Source organism: Eriocheir sinensis, chromosome 35 (assembly GCF_024679095.1).
Source record: "Eriocheir sinensis breed Jianghai 21 chromosome 35, ASM2467909v1, whole genome shotgun sequence".
NCBI classification, from domain to species: domain Eukaryota; kingdom Metazoa; phylum Arthropoda; class Malacostraca; order Decapoda; family Varunidae; genus Eriocheir; species Eriocheir sinensis.
The window spans coordinates 12,271,229-12,287,427 of NC_066543.1; the positions used below are offsets into that span (position 1 = coordinate 12,271,229).

Below are 16,199 nucleotides of genomic sequence, written 5' to 3' on the forward strand. Positions count from 1 at the left end.
CTTTGCGTGAATGTTGCAAGGAGTAAAGTAATGCATGTTTAGTGAAAGGAGACGGAATTACTTGATTTTGCAGCACCCCTCGGAGTGTGTAGGCCAATTATAGGAATAGGATATAGTTGTGAATTAAGCTAGGGAAGGGGTAAAATGGTAGAGAAATTAAATATATAGGAACAGCTCTGTCCAAGTAAGGGAGAGGAAGAAAGTAGAAGTGGAACTGCTATCATCATCAGCTATTTTAGTCTATTCAAGCTGATGCCTTGTCAGTGTTTGCCAGACCTCTCCTGACTGGCTGGCTTCTCTTACTCTTATGTCTGTCAATAACACATGCTCTTGTGCTCCATGTTTGTGTTATTTGCCATGGCACACTTCTTGTAAAAATATAGCACCGAGTTCAACATGAAGTCTCGGTAAATCTCATGCCATATTTAGCCCCAGCAGACTGATAGAATTTTTTCCAGCATGATTTCCATCATATATATATATATATATATATATATATATATATATATATATATATATATATATATATATATATATATATATATATATATATATATATATATATATATATATATATATATATATATATATATATATATATATATATATATATATATATATATATATATATATATATATATATATATATATATATATATATATATATATATATATATATATATATATATATATATACATACATATATATAAGACCATACATATTAATAAGATGGGCTAATACGAGTAATGAAGAGGTGTATAGCTGTGAGAGAATGACTAAAGAATAATTCATTCAGATAGTTAGCGAGAAAGCAATATGTTAATCTTGGGAATCTTGCAATAAAGAAGTTCCATTTATTCACCAAGAGGCAAACATAATTTTCAATCCCATTTATAGGGAAGCAAAATTAATTTAATTATTCAGTATTGTCAGAGCATGCATTTAGATTGCTACCAGAAATTTCTTTGCACTGCTGTTGAAAACATACTAATCATTCCAAGTCATTTCCATCTTTACCTTTTCCCCTCATGGACGCCAATCCTGCATGATCCAGTGCTTCATTAAACACTTTCCTCATGCGTACTTTACATCATCCATTCGCCTTGACGACACCTTCAGACTATACTTACCTTCCCTTTTCTCTTGTTCTGATGTTCCAAAACCAATTCATCACAGTGTCTATTTCTTTACTTTTCTTTTGTCATGTTGAAGTGAGATAAAAATCTTTAACACCATTATTCCTTGCCATAAGCTCAGTTGACATATTGTTGGAGATCCTAAGTGTCATGGAATTGCAAATAACTATCATCCTACTGTTATAAAGAATTCTAGTGAATGGAGTCGCCTCTTGAAAGGATGATGTTATCTCTGAGACAAGGTTTTTGAATAGGCCACCCATGCACCACGTAAAAAATTGAGCAGATAATAATCAGGATTACTGTTTACCAAACAAGAGTATTTTCAAGATATTTTTATTATAATCTGACTGTAACAAAATATACAAGTCATATCTAAATGCATTCCTAGACCTAGATAATTGCCAAATTATAAATATTAACTTATGAGACATGGCATCTAACTCTCCTCATTCTTGTTGTCAGTTCTTATAAGCAGCTTTATCACGTAAGTATTTATATTTACATTTCTCCTCAGTTAAAAACACATGGTTGTGCAGCCCATTGACAAGTTTTATAATTGTATGTACTGTTTGGTGTTGAAACTCCATTTCTACAAGCCACTGATATACTTTTAACGTGTATCCATATTCAAGAAATATCATCCTTAATAACTTTTAAACTCCTGTGTGTGCATGATTGTATTTTAGATGTTCCTTTTATTTTGAGTTTTCCATTTGCTGAACAGAATGAAGGCTCACATCCCAACAAGAAAGAGTAGTGTGGCAGCCTAGCAAGCTGTCAGTGACCCCTCCAGAAGAAAAGACAAAACTGGCTACTGGCAAGGAGAATCGTCGAATGGATCCAGAGAATGGGAAAATAAGAGGTGATGTGTACTGCATGTTTTGATGTAGCTGGAAGAAGGAATAGTAGAGAAAGGAGATGATTTCAAGAGAGGGAGGTTGGATATCAAAGACTTACTCAGTACAAGGTGTGATGGTAGGAATAAGTTTGATTTTAGTTGAAGTATTTGACATTCAGTTTGTGCAGGAATGGATGAAATGTACACTAGGAAGGGTTACAGGGAGGGGTGGCATTTTCAGTATCCCTTAGAGTGTGTATGACAGACCTGAAAGATAGTGTTACACTAACTTCTTCAATGACATACTAAAATGTATGATTAAGATTTTAGTAAACATCATCAAACAAAGGAAAGACAGATCATCGGGGGTCATCTAAATTTTTCTTTTTTGGGGAAAGTTTGAGTAGAGCCAATCACACAACAATCTGTCTTATTGTGATGGTTGCCTGTACAGTACCCTCTCAAGTTTCACGCTCGCTTCATTCCGAAGGTATAACACTAAACTTGAGGTACTGATAACACTGAAAAAGCGCTCATCTGTTCCGACCCGTGGAGATTTTTTTTTTTTTTTCATGTAGGCTATGGTGCCGGTAGACTATCCATCTGGGCCTGATGGTCGGCCCCAAGCCCGTCATGGCGCAGGTAACTGTTTATAGTGGCGTCATTATAATTGGCTCATGCTGCCCCTCGGAGCTCACTTTTTTCCTCCTTTACTCCCTTGTTATCTCAAAATACGTACCTTGGAAGAAAATAGGAAGAGAGAACAGGTCGTTTTAAAGACACAGATGAAGCCTTACGATTGGCTGAGCTCTGAAAACACGCTTGTGATTTGCTGGGAGTCCGATGACGTCATCGCCGGCGCTCACCAAGTCAGCGGCCTCACTGCCTTAAGGCCACACTGGCCGTTTTCCTCTATCCGTTGTGGCTATTGTCAACGCCTGTGCGCCCATCCAGGAGTGAGTTGTCGATTGTCCGTAACCTGGTGTCACATTGGGCCTTATTCTTCCCACCGCGTTGGCGGCAGCTTGGGCAACCGCCAAATCCCACTATTCCGGGTGTGCGTCACACACGGCCAAGGTCGGTTGCCCGTATCCACATGCACTTGGGTAATGGCAGCACAAGCCGCGACAGCCCTTACTTTAGCAGACGACGCCATGTTGAAACAGGGCATGTGCTTTGTTTATGTTGTGGATGTGGATACGGGTAACCAACCTTGGCCGTGTGTGACGCACACCAGGAAAAGTTGGATTTGCCAATTGGCCTAGCTGGTGCCAACATGGTGGGAAGAAAAAAAGCCCTGTGTGATACCAGCTTACGGATAACCGTGAACTCGCTCCCGGTTGGGCATACAGGCGTTGCCCATAGCCCCAACGGTTGGACGAAAACGGCCATTGTGACACCGCCTTAATGCAGTGAAGCCGCTGATAGGGTGAGCGTCGGCGATGACGTCATCAAACTCCCAGTGAATCACAAGCGAGTTTTCATAACTGCCAGCCAATCGTAAGGTAGCCGCCTTCAACTGCGGCTTCAAAACGACTGTGTGTGTGGTTCGTTATGAGCCTCTCTCCACAAAGTTTGGAGGAAAACGTCCAGTGTGATACTGCTACCTTTAAAGGTAGCGTGCGTGACGCGGATGGTAAGTAGACGTGACCCGTACGTGTCAAAGCAGCGCGAAACTCGGGGTGATAAGAATTTAGGACTAACCGCAAAACTCGGATACCGCGAAACTCGAGAGGTACTGTACTTTGTAAATGCAGTTTAACTTTTAAGTATTTAAGTCTGGAATGTTTATAAGCCTTTTCTGCAACTAAAAGCAAATGCTGACTTACAATGTGCTGATGATTCTTTGGGGTACTAAGTAACTTAAGAGTATATTGCACATAGTCTAGACTGTCACAATCAATAAATGGCAGCATACACCGGGGTATGCATTGCCTCACCTACCCTACATTTCTATTCCCAAGGATTCCTCCAAGCAAGTTTTCATGCAGGCACCTTTCTGATACCAAGTATCTCCCAACAAGATCCAGTGATTTTCTCTTTTCTACTATTCTCTCGGCCCCACACGTCCTCTGCGTGTACCAAAACACATAAGAATTTAATCAAGACAAGGAGAGGGTATTCGCCGGCTGCCTGGGATTGAGAACCCACGACCAGCGTGACAGGAGAGCCACTCCTTACCGAGTCAGCCAAAGAAGTACCCCACTCGCCAAGTGGGTTATGGGAGGCTCCCTTGTCAGGCCTAGTCGCCGCACTACAATAGGTGCCCCCTTGACCTCTTCATTAAAGGTTGTCCCTTACAGAAACAACCAGACAGGGTCGGCTTCTGGGTAGCGTTCCACATGCCCAAAAGGCACATATTACCAAAAGCATCAATATGCTTCAAGTCAATATTTTGTTTGTCTCCCAGCTATAGAGTAAGAGCACAACTGACTGGGCAATCGCAATCTTTGTCCTTCTACTTAGGTATTCACTGTACCATGTTGAATGAGTGAGTGAGCTAATTTCTTGGTAGTCTTCTTGACATGACCTGCCTTTATTCTGCCCTACACTACCTAGGTATGTGAAATTTTCCAAGATTTCAATGTCCTTGCCACACACATTAAGAAAATGTATTGGTTCATCAAGTAAGCCTCCAAACTGGCCCAGGAGCCCTTAGTCTCAATGGTGGTGGTACTTCAGGAGCCACCAGCAAAAACAAGGTCAATGACTTTGGTCTGCCTTATACCCAGTCCATGCAAATGCTAAAAGGTGATGGCACAGGGTCACAGCCCTGTCCCACTCTCATGTTCATATGAACAGAGTTGGATACCACTCCACCCCCAGCACACACTTTGCAGCACTCTAAGTTCCTGAGTACAGGCACAGGACCATCAATCCTTATAGGAATCCTACAAGTCACTTGAAATCTACAAGTATCTTACGATGCACCAAATCAAATTCCTTGAGAGTGATGTAGGTTGCAAGGATCACTTGTTAAAATTCACGCTAACACTACATCACTATGCAAAGTACTCGGATATGATCATTGTCGAACCTGGAATGTAGTGTTTAAAAAACATGAAAAGAAGCATTCTATACGTCACACTAAGTGGTTTTCATACATTCCCAGATTAGCTGGTAATGGAACCAAAGTACCCTCTCCGTATTTTTCTTGTCATAAACTATAAAAATGACACCTCTCCATAACTGATGATAAAAAATGTCTATTTTAACAGAACTTAAAAGCAGGAAGATGAAAATAATGAACTGGCACATTTCATGACTTACAAAGGTTAGTCATTTCATGACTTACAAAGGTTAGTCTCTTACCAATTACTAAATAAAATTGACACCTTACAATTACCTTTGTAAACAATGCAATATGAAAAGGTACTATGATAGATGAATTCAATGATGCCCTTAACCAAAATTAAATAGGTTGTTATTATGGAAGGGGTTCCTGAAGGTGCTCTGGCTTGGTGGTTGTCTGAAGTTTGTTCTCCCACCGTGCTTGGCCACCTCGCACCTCACCAGCACCACTCCTGATGGGTTGACGTCCACCTTGAACCGTTTGTCCGGGAGGACAGTGCCGTAGTGAACACCGTCAAAGAGGTCCGTGATTGCATATCCCTCTGGGCTAGCAAGACCAAGCTCCCTCAGTGTAACAGAAATCTGCAATGAAAAGATATAATACTGAATGAGCCCATGTATTTGTGTTGTACTACTTGCCTATGGGCACACCCTTCTGCTGTAGTTCATGAAAAAGTGGCACAAACAGCATATGTATGTATATGAAAAGAGAGGCACTTCATTACTGAACAGTCTTGGATAAAAAATGATATTCAAAAATCTTTGAAAAGATTATAGAGGTAAAGAGAAGAGCTAACTTGTTTTTTATAACCTCATAAATTTTCTTTAAAATTGGTACAAATCTTGGTAGAAGATAAACAAACCAAATGATACTGAAAGCTAGAACTTATGTATAACTTAACTTCCTAAACTCAACATCCATACCATACCTCCTTAATGAGGGCAATAATATTAATAACTTGCATTAAGGAGAAAACATAATCCATAAAATGACACAGTGGTGAAACAGGAAGGCAAACACAAACTTGCCTCTGAGGGTGTTCCATCAGTCCGCCGGTTGAGAAAAGCAATGGCGTAGGAATAATGGATGCCAGAAATTGGGGTGATGGGACGGGCCCAAATCTCAATTCCTTTATCCTGAAAGAAAGAAAGTAGAACTTGAATTTCTTTTCACTAGCACAAGGAAATTAAATATTACATCAAGCCTGATATATATAAAGACTTGCCTTATAGATTCGTTTGCCCTGCAGGCCAAGTGGGTCTTGGTTCACAGCAATAACTGCTTTGTTCTGCAGGATGGCCTTATACTCTGGCCGGATTGTTCTCAGGTCCACTGACATCAGTAGAGGAGCTGCAAATATCGTCCACATGGCCATTTGGGACTTGGACTGTTCATAACTCAGTCCAAAGTTTCCTATGATCAGCTGCAAGAAAATAATTCCCCAACGTAAACGCTAAGAAGGCACTGTGCACTAAGTTCTGGAGATGGTACTAACGAAACGGCAATTCAACTTATGATGACCGGTTATTTCAGACTTAACTACAAATTTGAACACCCAATGTAAAGTCATACCATGTCAGGATCATTCCAGTGTCCTGGGCCAGCATTGGGAACTATGTCATCCTGATTGTCCCCGTAATAGTCAATGATTCGCTGAACTGATTCCCAGGAGTCCTGGATGTCATCAAAGTTTCTCCACAGGTTGCATGTGTTGATAATTGCTGTGTAGTTTGGCTGGAATGCACAAGATTTTTTAATTAATTTTTTTCCCCACACAATTATAGAATGCAGTTCATGTGCCGTTTTAAAACAAACACTTTGCTTCGGCATTCTCATATTTGTTTAAGAAAGATTTACGATACTCTGGATGCAAGGAGAAAATACTCTTAATTTGCAGGCTTAAGAAGGACAAATTTAAGCTATAACATATATGCTAGTAACATTCTTTGATGTCCAGTTCTCCCATGAAATTTCTGCAAGGAAATGGAGATGTAATAGTATATATAAGCCCACATATTAAGTAAATTTCTTAACTAGGAACCTTGTTAAACTGCAATATAGCACAAGTTAAGTACGACTGAGATACATTACAGGGTAGCCAATAACAGTAAGAGGAAAGAGCACAACTCCAAATGCATGTTATTAGATATGACGTCAGTATAATTCAGGACATTCCAGTACCCTGGCCAACAACAAATTTATCGTCTAAGTTTTTTTTTGCTGATTTAGGACAATATTGATGTGCTGAATGCAAAAATCACATTGGTTTTGCTCAATCAGGTCAACTTTTTTATCGATCGCCACATACTGTTTTTTACATTTTTACACGTACGGGTATTTTCTGTTTATATGAGGCAAAATTCTTTCTTATTTCTTTAAATAAACGAATTCTGAAGAGTTTACATGCGCCATTTTTTTACTAACTGGTATTTTTCTTTTGCAGGTGAATGAAATGGATTCGGCCAGAAGATCTTGCAAAAATAAGCCCAAAGTATTCTGCTACATCTGCGGCGAATACACCGTTGTTCCTAACAGGAATCCAGTCACAATTTTCATAAAGCATGCTTACCATGCTTATTTTGGTATGAAACTTGGGGACCAAGATAAAGCTTGGGCACCACACATGGTTTGCAAGACATGCATCAAGTATCTGTGTCATTGGACCAAGGGCAAAAAGAGTTGTCTTAAGTTTGGAATTCCCATGGTTTGGAGGGAGCCGACAAACCATGGCACTGACTGCTACTTCTGCGTTATTGATTTGACTGGGATCAACAGAAAGAACCGGAGCAGCCTCAAGTATCCTGATTTTGAATCAGCACGTAACCCTGTAGCTCATTGTGATGAAATTCCAGTACTTATATTTGAAGAACTTCCGGACATTAGTGACGAAGATTCCTCCAGTGTTGAAGAAAAGGAAGAAGAAGTGGTTCTTGACGATGATGCTCCACATCCTTTTTCCTAAAGGGAGCTAAATGATTTAGTTTGCGATCTCGGCTTGTCAAAGTCCTCTGCTGAACTGTTGGCATCCAGATTGAAGGAAAGAAAGTTCCTCTCTGACAGTGCTCGCATCACCTTCTACCACAACAGACATCAAGAGTGCCTCCATTTTTTCTCTGAAGAGAAGGACTTGGTGTACTGTACAGATATTGCGCAGCTTCTGCACAAGCTTGGAGTGCCACAGTACCAACGCAAAGATTGGAGACTGTTCATTGACAGCAGTAAGCGATCACTGAAAAGTGTTCTGCTGCACAATGGCAACCAGTTTGCCTCTGTACCCCTCGCTCACTCGACAACACTGAAGGAGAAGTATGAAGCAGTGAAGTACGTGCTGGAGAAAATTTGTTATGATCAGCATGAGTGGTTGATTTGTGTTGACCTGAAGATGGTGAGCTTTTTGTTGGGACATCAGTCTGGATTCACCAAGTACCCGTGCTTTCTGTGCATGTGGGATAGTAGGGACAAAGCTCAGCATGACACGAAGAAGGACTGGCCTGTACGGGAGGAACTGGTGCCTTGCAGAGCAAGGAGACAGGATACTCTTCCTACTGCTGCACATCAAGCTCAGCTTGATCAAACAGTTCACCAAACTTTGGACAAGGATGGTGGCTGCTTCACTTACTTGTGCCACGGTTTTCCAGGATTGAAAATGGAGAAATTGAAAGCTGGCATCTTTGACGGTCAGCAGAGCTAATGGAGTTTGAAAACTCAATGAACGAAGTAGAACTGGAAATGTGGAAGGCTTTTGTTCTTGTCGTGAAGAACTTTATTGGCAACAAGAAGGCCAGGCAGGAACTACGCAGAACTTGTCACCAATATGCTGACTGCTTTCAGAAACCTCGGATGCAACATGAGCATCAAAATGCATTACTTATTCTCACCTATGGATCGGTTTCCTGAAAATCTGGGATCAATGAGCAATGATCAGGGGAAGAGATTCCATCAGGACATAAAAGAGATGGAGACCAGGTATCAGGGACACTGGGATGCAGTCATGATGGCTGATTACTGTTGGACAACATCCCTACCGCTGAGCATTCTAGTAGTTCGAAGAAATGGAAGTTCATGCTCTGAATTTTGAACAATGATGACCTAATATCCAATTTACAATGTACTGACCTTTATCAATGTCTACTATTCAATGTACACTTATCAATTTTTGTAACATTTAATTAATGAATTGTTACAAAATTATTTTTTTATCTTAAAAACCTATTTTGGATGAGAAATATAAACAAAAATCAACCGAATGTCAAAAAAAATGTAATCAATTTAGTTAAAAGATTGGGTAACATAAAAATCGATCTAGAACAAACACCTAACCTGATTGAGAGAAACTGGTGTCATTTTCGGATTCAGCGGTGCAAATTTGTCCTAAATCAGTTGAAAAAAAACTTAATCTTTTTTTTTTTGGAACCCAGTGTTATAATTCATATAAAAATAGATGGACTATTTTTTCAACTATCACATATATTAATAATAACAGTTGTTCTCTTAACTTGTAGCAAAATTCTCTATATACCATTGTCCTTACAGCTACAGTCCTTTCCTCCTTCCACATTCCCTCTAATACATTCCAAAACTTTCCTTTCGCTGAGTAAGGGGCAATCCTTCCAGACATGCACCATCCACTTCTGCTAACCTTCAAACTCGTACATCTAAGCATGGGTCACACATTCTACCTTATAAGCTTATTTCTGTGAGTTAGTTTTTATATTTTTCAGGTCCACTATTTGTCAATATTCTGTCATTACATGGTACCACTTTCTTGGGTACCAACAACTTCAAATTTACCAGTTTGCTATTCACGTTTCCACTTGTACACATGCCATCGACCATTGACCACTTTACAATGATGGATGAGCAGCCATGTGAGCAGTGTACCACCTCTCCCTACCCATAACAGATTCATCGGGCAAACAAAGAAGTACCTAAAATATATAAGTAACCATGGTGAGGTGGATTTATCTAGGTTCATGACTGCCTGAATAGTCATCATCATTTCATTTAACGTCCGTTTTCACTCTTCCTGAGTGGTTGGACACTTTATAGCTCTCCTCCATTCTACTCTGTCTTCTGCCCGATGTTCATCCAATCCCATCAATGCCAAGTCTTCCTGTATACACCTTCTCCACATATTCCTAGGTCTGTCAACTGGTCTCCTTCCTTCTACCTCTAATCTCTCCACAACTCTTAGCACTGTATCCTCACCTGCTCTCTTTCCACGTCCAAACCATCGGTGTCTTTCCCTTCTGAGCACTATTTCCAGGTCCTCTACTCCACATCCGTTAGCTACATCTGCACTGGACACCCTATCTTGCCACCTGATCCCCACCATATACCTCAGCATTCTGCGATCACTTGCTCTCAATACCTCCATCAATTTTCTAGTTAGAGCCCATGTTTCTGCTCCATACAACATCACTGATCTAATACATGCTTGGTACACCCTTGCTCTGCTCTTTAGAGGGATGCTACAATTCACAAGCAGACTAGCCACCTCCCTCCACTTTAACCACGTTGCTGCCACTCTCACTGTCCTCTCCACTCCTGCCTTACAGTCCAGAAAATCTCCCAAATAACAGAAATGTTCTACCTCATCTAGCTTTCCTCCATTCACGTCTAGTTCATCCCTCTCAGTTTCTTGTCCTTGCTGTCTCCTTACGCAAGCTGGGCATGTAAAATTCTGCACTCCTCTTACCTTTCTGAGGCCTGAGCATCTAAGGTGGCACCACTGCCTGCAAAATGCACACAAGACAGAATTTACACCTATTCCCTTCCCACACCATCCACATGGATATTTTCCTGATTTAATCTTTTCTCTTGCTTCTTTTCCAGTCACCATATACTTTGTTTTTTCCATATTAATTTTCAAACCTCTCTCCTCCATTCCTTCCTTCCATTTATTAAACTTTTCTTTCACTTCTTCTGCTGTCTCTGCACATTTTTTTCATTTACTACCAAGTCATCTGCATACAGCAGCTCCCATGGTGCCTCTCCTCTTGCTTACTTTGTTGCCTCCTCCATTACTATTATAAACAGGAGCAGGCTAAGGGCAGATCCCTGGTGAACCCCCACTCCAATTTCGAACTCATCTGATGTTCCCACCACTGTTTTCATTCTCGATTTTGTACCTTCATATAGTCCCATCACTGATTCAACCAATCTTTCTGGTACTCTTTGCCTTCTCAATGCCCATCTTATAATTTCCCTCAGTACTCTGTCAAATGCTTTCTCAAGATCTATAAAAACATGATACAAACTCCTCCCCTTCTCCATAAACCTTTCCTGATGCCCTCTCATAGTATATATTGCTTCAGTTGTTGATCTCCCAGGGCAAAAGTCAAACTGACATTTATCAATTCTTATTATCCTTCTCAGCCTCTTCTCCAGGACTTTTTCATATACCTTCATGCCATGCTCCTGTAACCTTTTCCCCCTATGCCTGAATAGTGATCATATATACAGCACAAAGTGACAAAAATGTTGCCTGCAATCATGTCTCCTAATCCAGTTGACGCACACTACCACATCCATGTCTTGTCACTCAGTCAGCCCTTCTTACCTGCATACGAGAGTGGATCTGGTAGAAGGGCCAAGAACATGAGAACACCATTGGTCTCCCAGTCTTGTTCATAAAATAACCAAATTCAGGATAACCTGTGTAACAAATTCAGGTTGTGGTGACCCAGTATCCTGAAGTATGTACTTAGAGGCAGCAGTGCTTCTGATAGACCAACATTTTCTTTGATATTAAGTTGTCAGTGATAATGACATGAGAAGTAATAGGATAGGTCAGGAAGTGCCTAAAAGTCAAGTCTGTTTTAGATTGTCCTGTAGTTTTCCATAGTGAATCTAACCTTACCAAGACCAACTACTGTCTTTGTGAAGTTTATATGCTTATTGTGTGTAAAGTCTTGTCTTATACAGTTTCAAACCTATCATTTTGTTCTTCATTTATGATCACCTATGGTCCAGAAGTATATATAGTGAAAAAAAAATACTAGCTCCACTGAACACTTAGCCTAATGCTTCAAAGTTTCCCATGGCAGGGTTGACTCTAAACTGACTTCAAACCTAAAAAAGTACAAGATGCATCAGGTACTCCTATTCCCTAGTTATAGAAATTCTTTTTTTATTTTTCCTACTCCAAAACACTAGTTAAATCTTTAAAACAAAACCAGACCATCAGTACAGTGAGAAATATGATTTGTATGTAAATACCTGTACAAACGGCCCTATTCAGTCTCTACAAGCAGCAGTATTATGTCCTGCTCTCAACACCCGAACAACAACTAAACTTCAACACACAAACAACAACTAAACTTCAACACACAAACAACAACTAAACTTCAACACACAAACAACTAAACTTCAATTTTTCTACTCCTCATTCTCTTCATGTTTTCAGACACAAGGTCTGTTGAAAAAGTATATCAACAGAAAAACAAACCTAGCAAGTAAGCAAAGGCACCAGGGAGTGGGGAGCACAGTTAAACTGCATCAGCATACAGAAGAACATTGGCATGGACAGTCACAAACCATTCCTCATTCTATGCAACTTAAAAAAATTCCTTAAGGCAGCATGGAGCTGACCTTAAGGAAGTGATAATTTACTTGAATCTTTCCGTTGCTAAACTTGGATTGGGTCAGTGACCAAAGGATTCCTCTCATTGGATCAGAAGTAATATGACCAAACAAACAGCTCAAGCCACACTAATCAGATTATAAAGAAATCATGACCGGTCAGGAAAATGTGGTCATATTGAGGCAGCTTTTGACACACAATTGTTATTTTAAATAGCAAAAACTCCACTAGCTGAAAACATATGGAATCTGCACAACCTCAATACGTACATCAAAGTGCATAAAAAAGTCTTGGGGGCATTAACGCCTATTTTCCAGACATTAGTGAAAGTCTTGTGAAGATCCCCTTGTATAACTTTGCAACAACAAAATGTTAGTGGGAAAATGTTAGTATATATAGATAGATATATATATATATATATATATATATATATATATATATATATATATATATATATATATATATATATATATATATATATATATATATATATATATATATATATATATATATATATATATATATATATATATATATATATATATATATATATATATATATATATATATATATATATATATATATATATATATATATATATATATATATATATATATATATATAATAATAATGGGATGCCCCATTACAGAAAGGCAAGGGAGTAAGTGAAACAGGCAAACAGAGAGCCCTGAGCCACAAGGGCAGGCCCAACCACAAACTGAACAAGGAAAAAAATAGGTTGCTGTAAGCACCAGAAAAAAACAAACAGCAAATTAAAATAAAGGAAAGGCACAATATATCTCTGAAAGAATATACATGTACGTAGAAAAGAATAAATGAAAATATGCCATGATAAGGGTGGATAAGGATGGTTGCAATGCAAAATGGGCCACAAGTGAACCCAACCAGAAACTGTACCACAGTTAAGGGAAAACACTCTTTCTAGGTACCAAAACAGGTTAACAAAGAGAAAAGGTTGACACATCATTGCCACAGAAAAAGAAATAGAAAACAAAAAGCACTGAAGTAAGTGTTACTGTTAAGCCGATGAAACAGCCGCAGCAGTGCTGAGAATGGGTCAGCAGGGTCAGAATGAACAGCTTGCTCAGCGGCTCACGGCACGCTCTTCAGGCCAATTGACACCTCAGAATTTTTGAGGTTGAAGTTAAGAATAGGAAGTTTAGTTATGAAATATTAAGGATTCCTTGAGAATAGGGATCTTTAAATAGCACTGTATAGAATTGAGACTGTTAATAAGCCTGTTTGAAAAATGCATTGAGCCTTTGTATGCAGTCAAATGGGTTTGTGTCAATACAAGGACAGCTCGTAAATGCAATGCTGAAAGTGTAAGTAGACGAATCTTAACTTATTTTGTATTTATTGCTTTATAAAATTTACTTACCTTTTATTTACTGTGCATTTATATTAAAACATTTCCTCATCCACTTATTCTCACCTTCATGCGTGCTTTCAATTGGTACCAAGCCCATTCGCAAGAGTAGACCATTGGCAGGCCAGTCTTGTTCAGATAATAGCCAAACTCTGGGAATCCTGTACGACAAACGTGACTAGCGCTAGGCCAAAAATCTTACTTTTGAAGATACAAATCAAATTTCCTGTATATGTACTGACTAGTCAATGCTTTCCTTATAAAACTAAAAAATAGCACCTAAAAATAAAATGCAAAACAACAAGAAATTCATTGACCAATAGCACATCTTTTTTCTCATCAACTCTATCTGTGACAAGAAGTATTAGTGGCTTCTGATTGTGTGTGACACTAAAGAAAAAAAAACAAGTGAGGTCCAGAATGATGAATGTTACATGTAATCCAGCCATCCAGCCCACGTAAATGTCAACAGCTTCCAAAATCCAAAACAGCACAAAATCAAAATCTGGTTCACACTCCCACAACCATCAGCAATAGTGTAATTCTGATACACTAAAATCAGGGCATAAAACCAATCTAATAATGAATTTATTGATACCACTTAACCTTTCCACTTTGGCCAGCTTGAAGTGATGCATGGTTGAGAAACAACTAAATATTTAATGATTATGAGGGCAGCAAAGCAGTCTGGGGTGTGCACTAGCATGTTCCTCTCCTATCCATATACGTAGCCAGTTTTTTTTATTTTTGCACTAAAAAATCATTGTTATCAGCCATTTTTTGTTATGAAATAAACCCATTTGGGACAGCTGTCATTCAGCTCTAATGCTCCTGCAGTCAACTGACCCGAGAGTAACCTACTGATTGCCACATATCACCATGGCCTCCAATTAACTCAACTATGGGGCCATGCGCATTGGACAATACTGGCTGTACTAACTCAGTGACACTAAACATATTTGAGTGGTTGTGTTTGCCACCGGTGGCAACCACAAAATGTAGAGCTGCTCGTCATGATACCTGCCATTCAATTGTAGCTTTCACGCATAGCTGCAGTCACGCCACTATCTTAGCAGTGCGTATATACATGGCATGATGTAGAGCTGTTGACACTACACTCCCTATCCCAACACTGCCAGTCTGGGCATGAAAGTCAATGAGGGTGGTTCTAGAAAGGTAAGCAGAGCTTCAAACATACAGCGACACCACCACCAATGTTTGTGTGAAGAGCTACAAACACACATTAGAAATTTCAGCAGCGCCACCGATGCTCGTGAGTAGCACTGCTGAAGTGCTACCAACAAACCACACAGCAGCGCTTATAAGTAAGCTCGTCTGAATGGGGTGTCATTTTTGGACATTGTCACTCTCGGGAAAAGATGTGAGAAAAAACAGAGGCAAAAGACAAGCTACCATACTGATTCCCCTCCTTAATCGAAATTTCACCTAGAATAATTTCCTTGATATTCCTACCCTCTGTGCTGACTATTTGTGTATTTTCAAAGTCAGGTTTGACAATGTATTCCAACTATCAAACATTCTTCTCTGTAAAGCAAAATCCCAATGGAACACAAGCCCTAGTGGCCAACCGAGCCAACCATCATCATAATCTCACCGTTAGCCCTGAATACGTCTGGTAAACTGGCCATGAGCAGGAGTACACCATGGGACGTAGCGTCTGGTTGAGGTAATAGCCAAATAAGGGGTAGCCTGAGAGAAAAGTGGGCAGAAACATGGACATTATAGCTAAAAAAACACTCTACACACAGGTAGCACACAATATGTAGGACAGAAGTAGTAAGAGGAGTTAAGGTTTGCTGTGCTTAGACTAAAGCTGAAAAACTCTACAGACTTGCAAGATTTGTCTGAAAACAAATTGGACAAAAGCTTAGCAGTTCAGACACAACAAAACATAAGAAAAGGAAAAGATGCAACAACTGAAAGAACATTTGGTGAAAAATCTATTAAACTGAATATATGAAGCCACACACAACAGCAGCAAAGTGTTGGAACAACTGTTAATCTCAAACTCCTGTATCTTGGATGCTGCGTTCCTTTAGTTACCTCTGTAATTCATTAAAATAGAGATGTGTAGAGGGCCTTGTACTTATATTCTTTGATGCATGACTTAGCAGCAATGTAGCTCATTGGAAAAAGCTACAGCTATGTAATA

The 16,199-nt window shown here is 39.4% G+C and overlaps 1 protein-coding gene across 6 annotated transcripts in view; it reads right to left on the bottom strand.

Moving 5' to 3' along the window:
• Positions 1 to 1,457: 1,457 nt before the first annotated feature.
• The window catches only part of LOC127007411 (alpha-N-acetylgalactosaminidase-like), a 46,776-nt gene continuing 32,034 nt past the window's right edge, over positions 1,458 to 16,199 (bottom strand). For 4 of the 6 annotated variants that reach the window (XM_050878391.1, XM_050878393.1, XM_050878390.1 and 1 more), the window contains 5 exons: positions 15,642 to 15,736; positions 6,624 to 6,785; positions 6,277 to 6,474; positions 6,080 to 6,187; positions 1,458 to 5,632 (listed from right to left, as the gene is read on the bottom strand). In XM_050878391.1, coding sequence (XP_050734348.1) covers positions 5,381 to 5,632; positions 6,080 to 6,187; positions 6,277 to 6,474; positions 6,624 to 6,785; positions 15,642 to 15,736 — 815 coding nt within the window. In that variant the 3' untranslated portion in view covers positions 1,458 to 5,380. Of the gene's footprint in view, positions 5,633 to 6,079; positions 6,188 to 6,276; positions 6,475 to 6,623; positions 6,786 to 11,613; positions 11,709 to 14,092; positions 14,188 to 15,641; positions 15,737 to 16,199 lie in introns of all 6 variants that reach the window. The other 2 variants (XM_050878389.1, XM_050878392.1) reach the window with 2 other exon arrangements.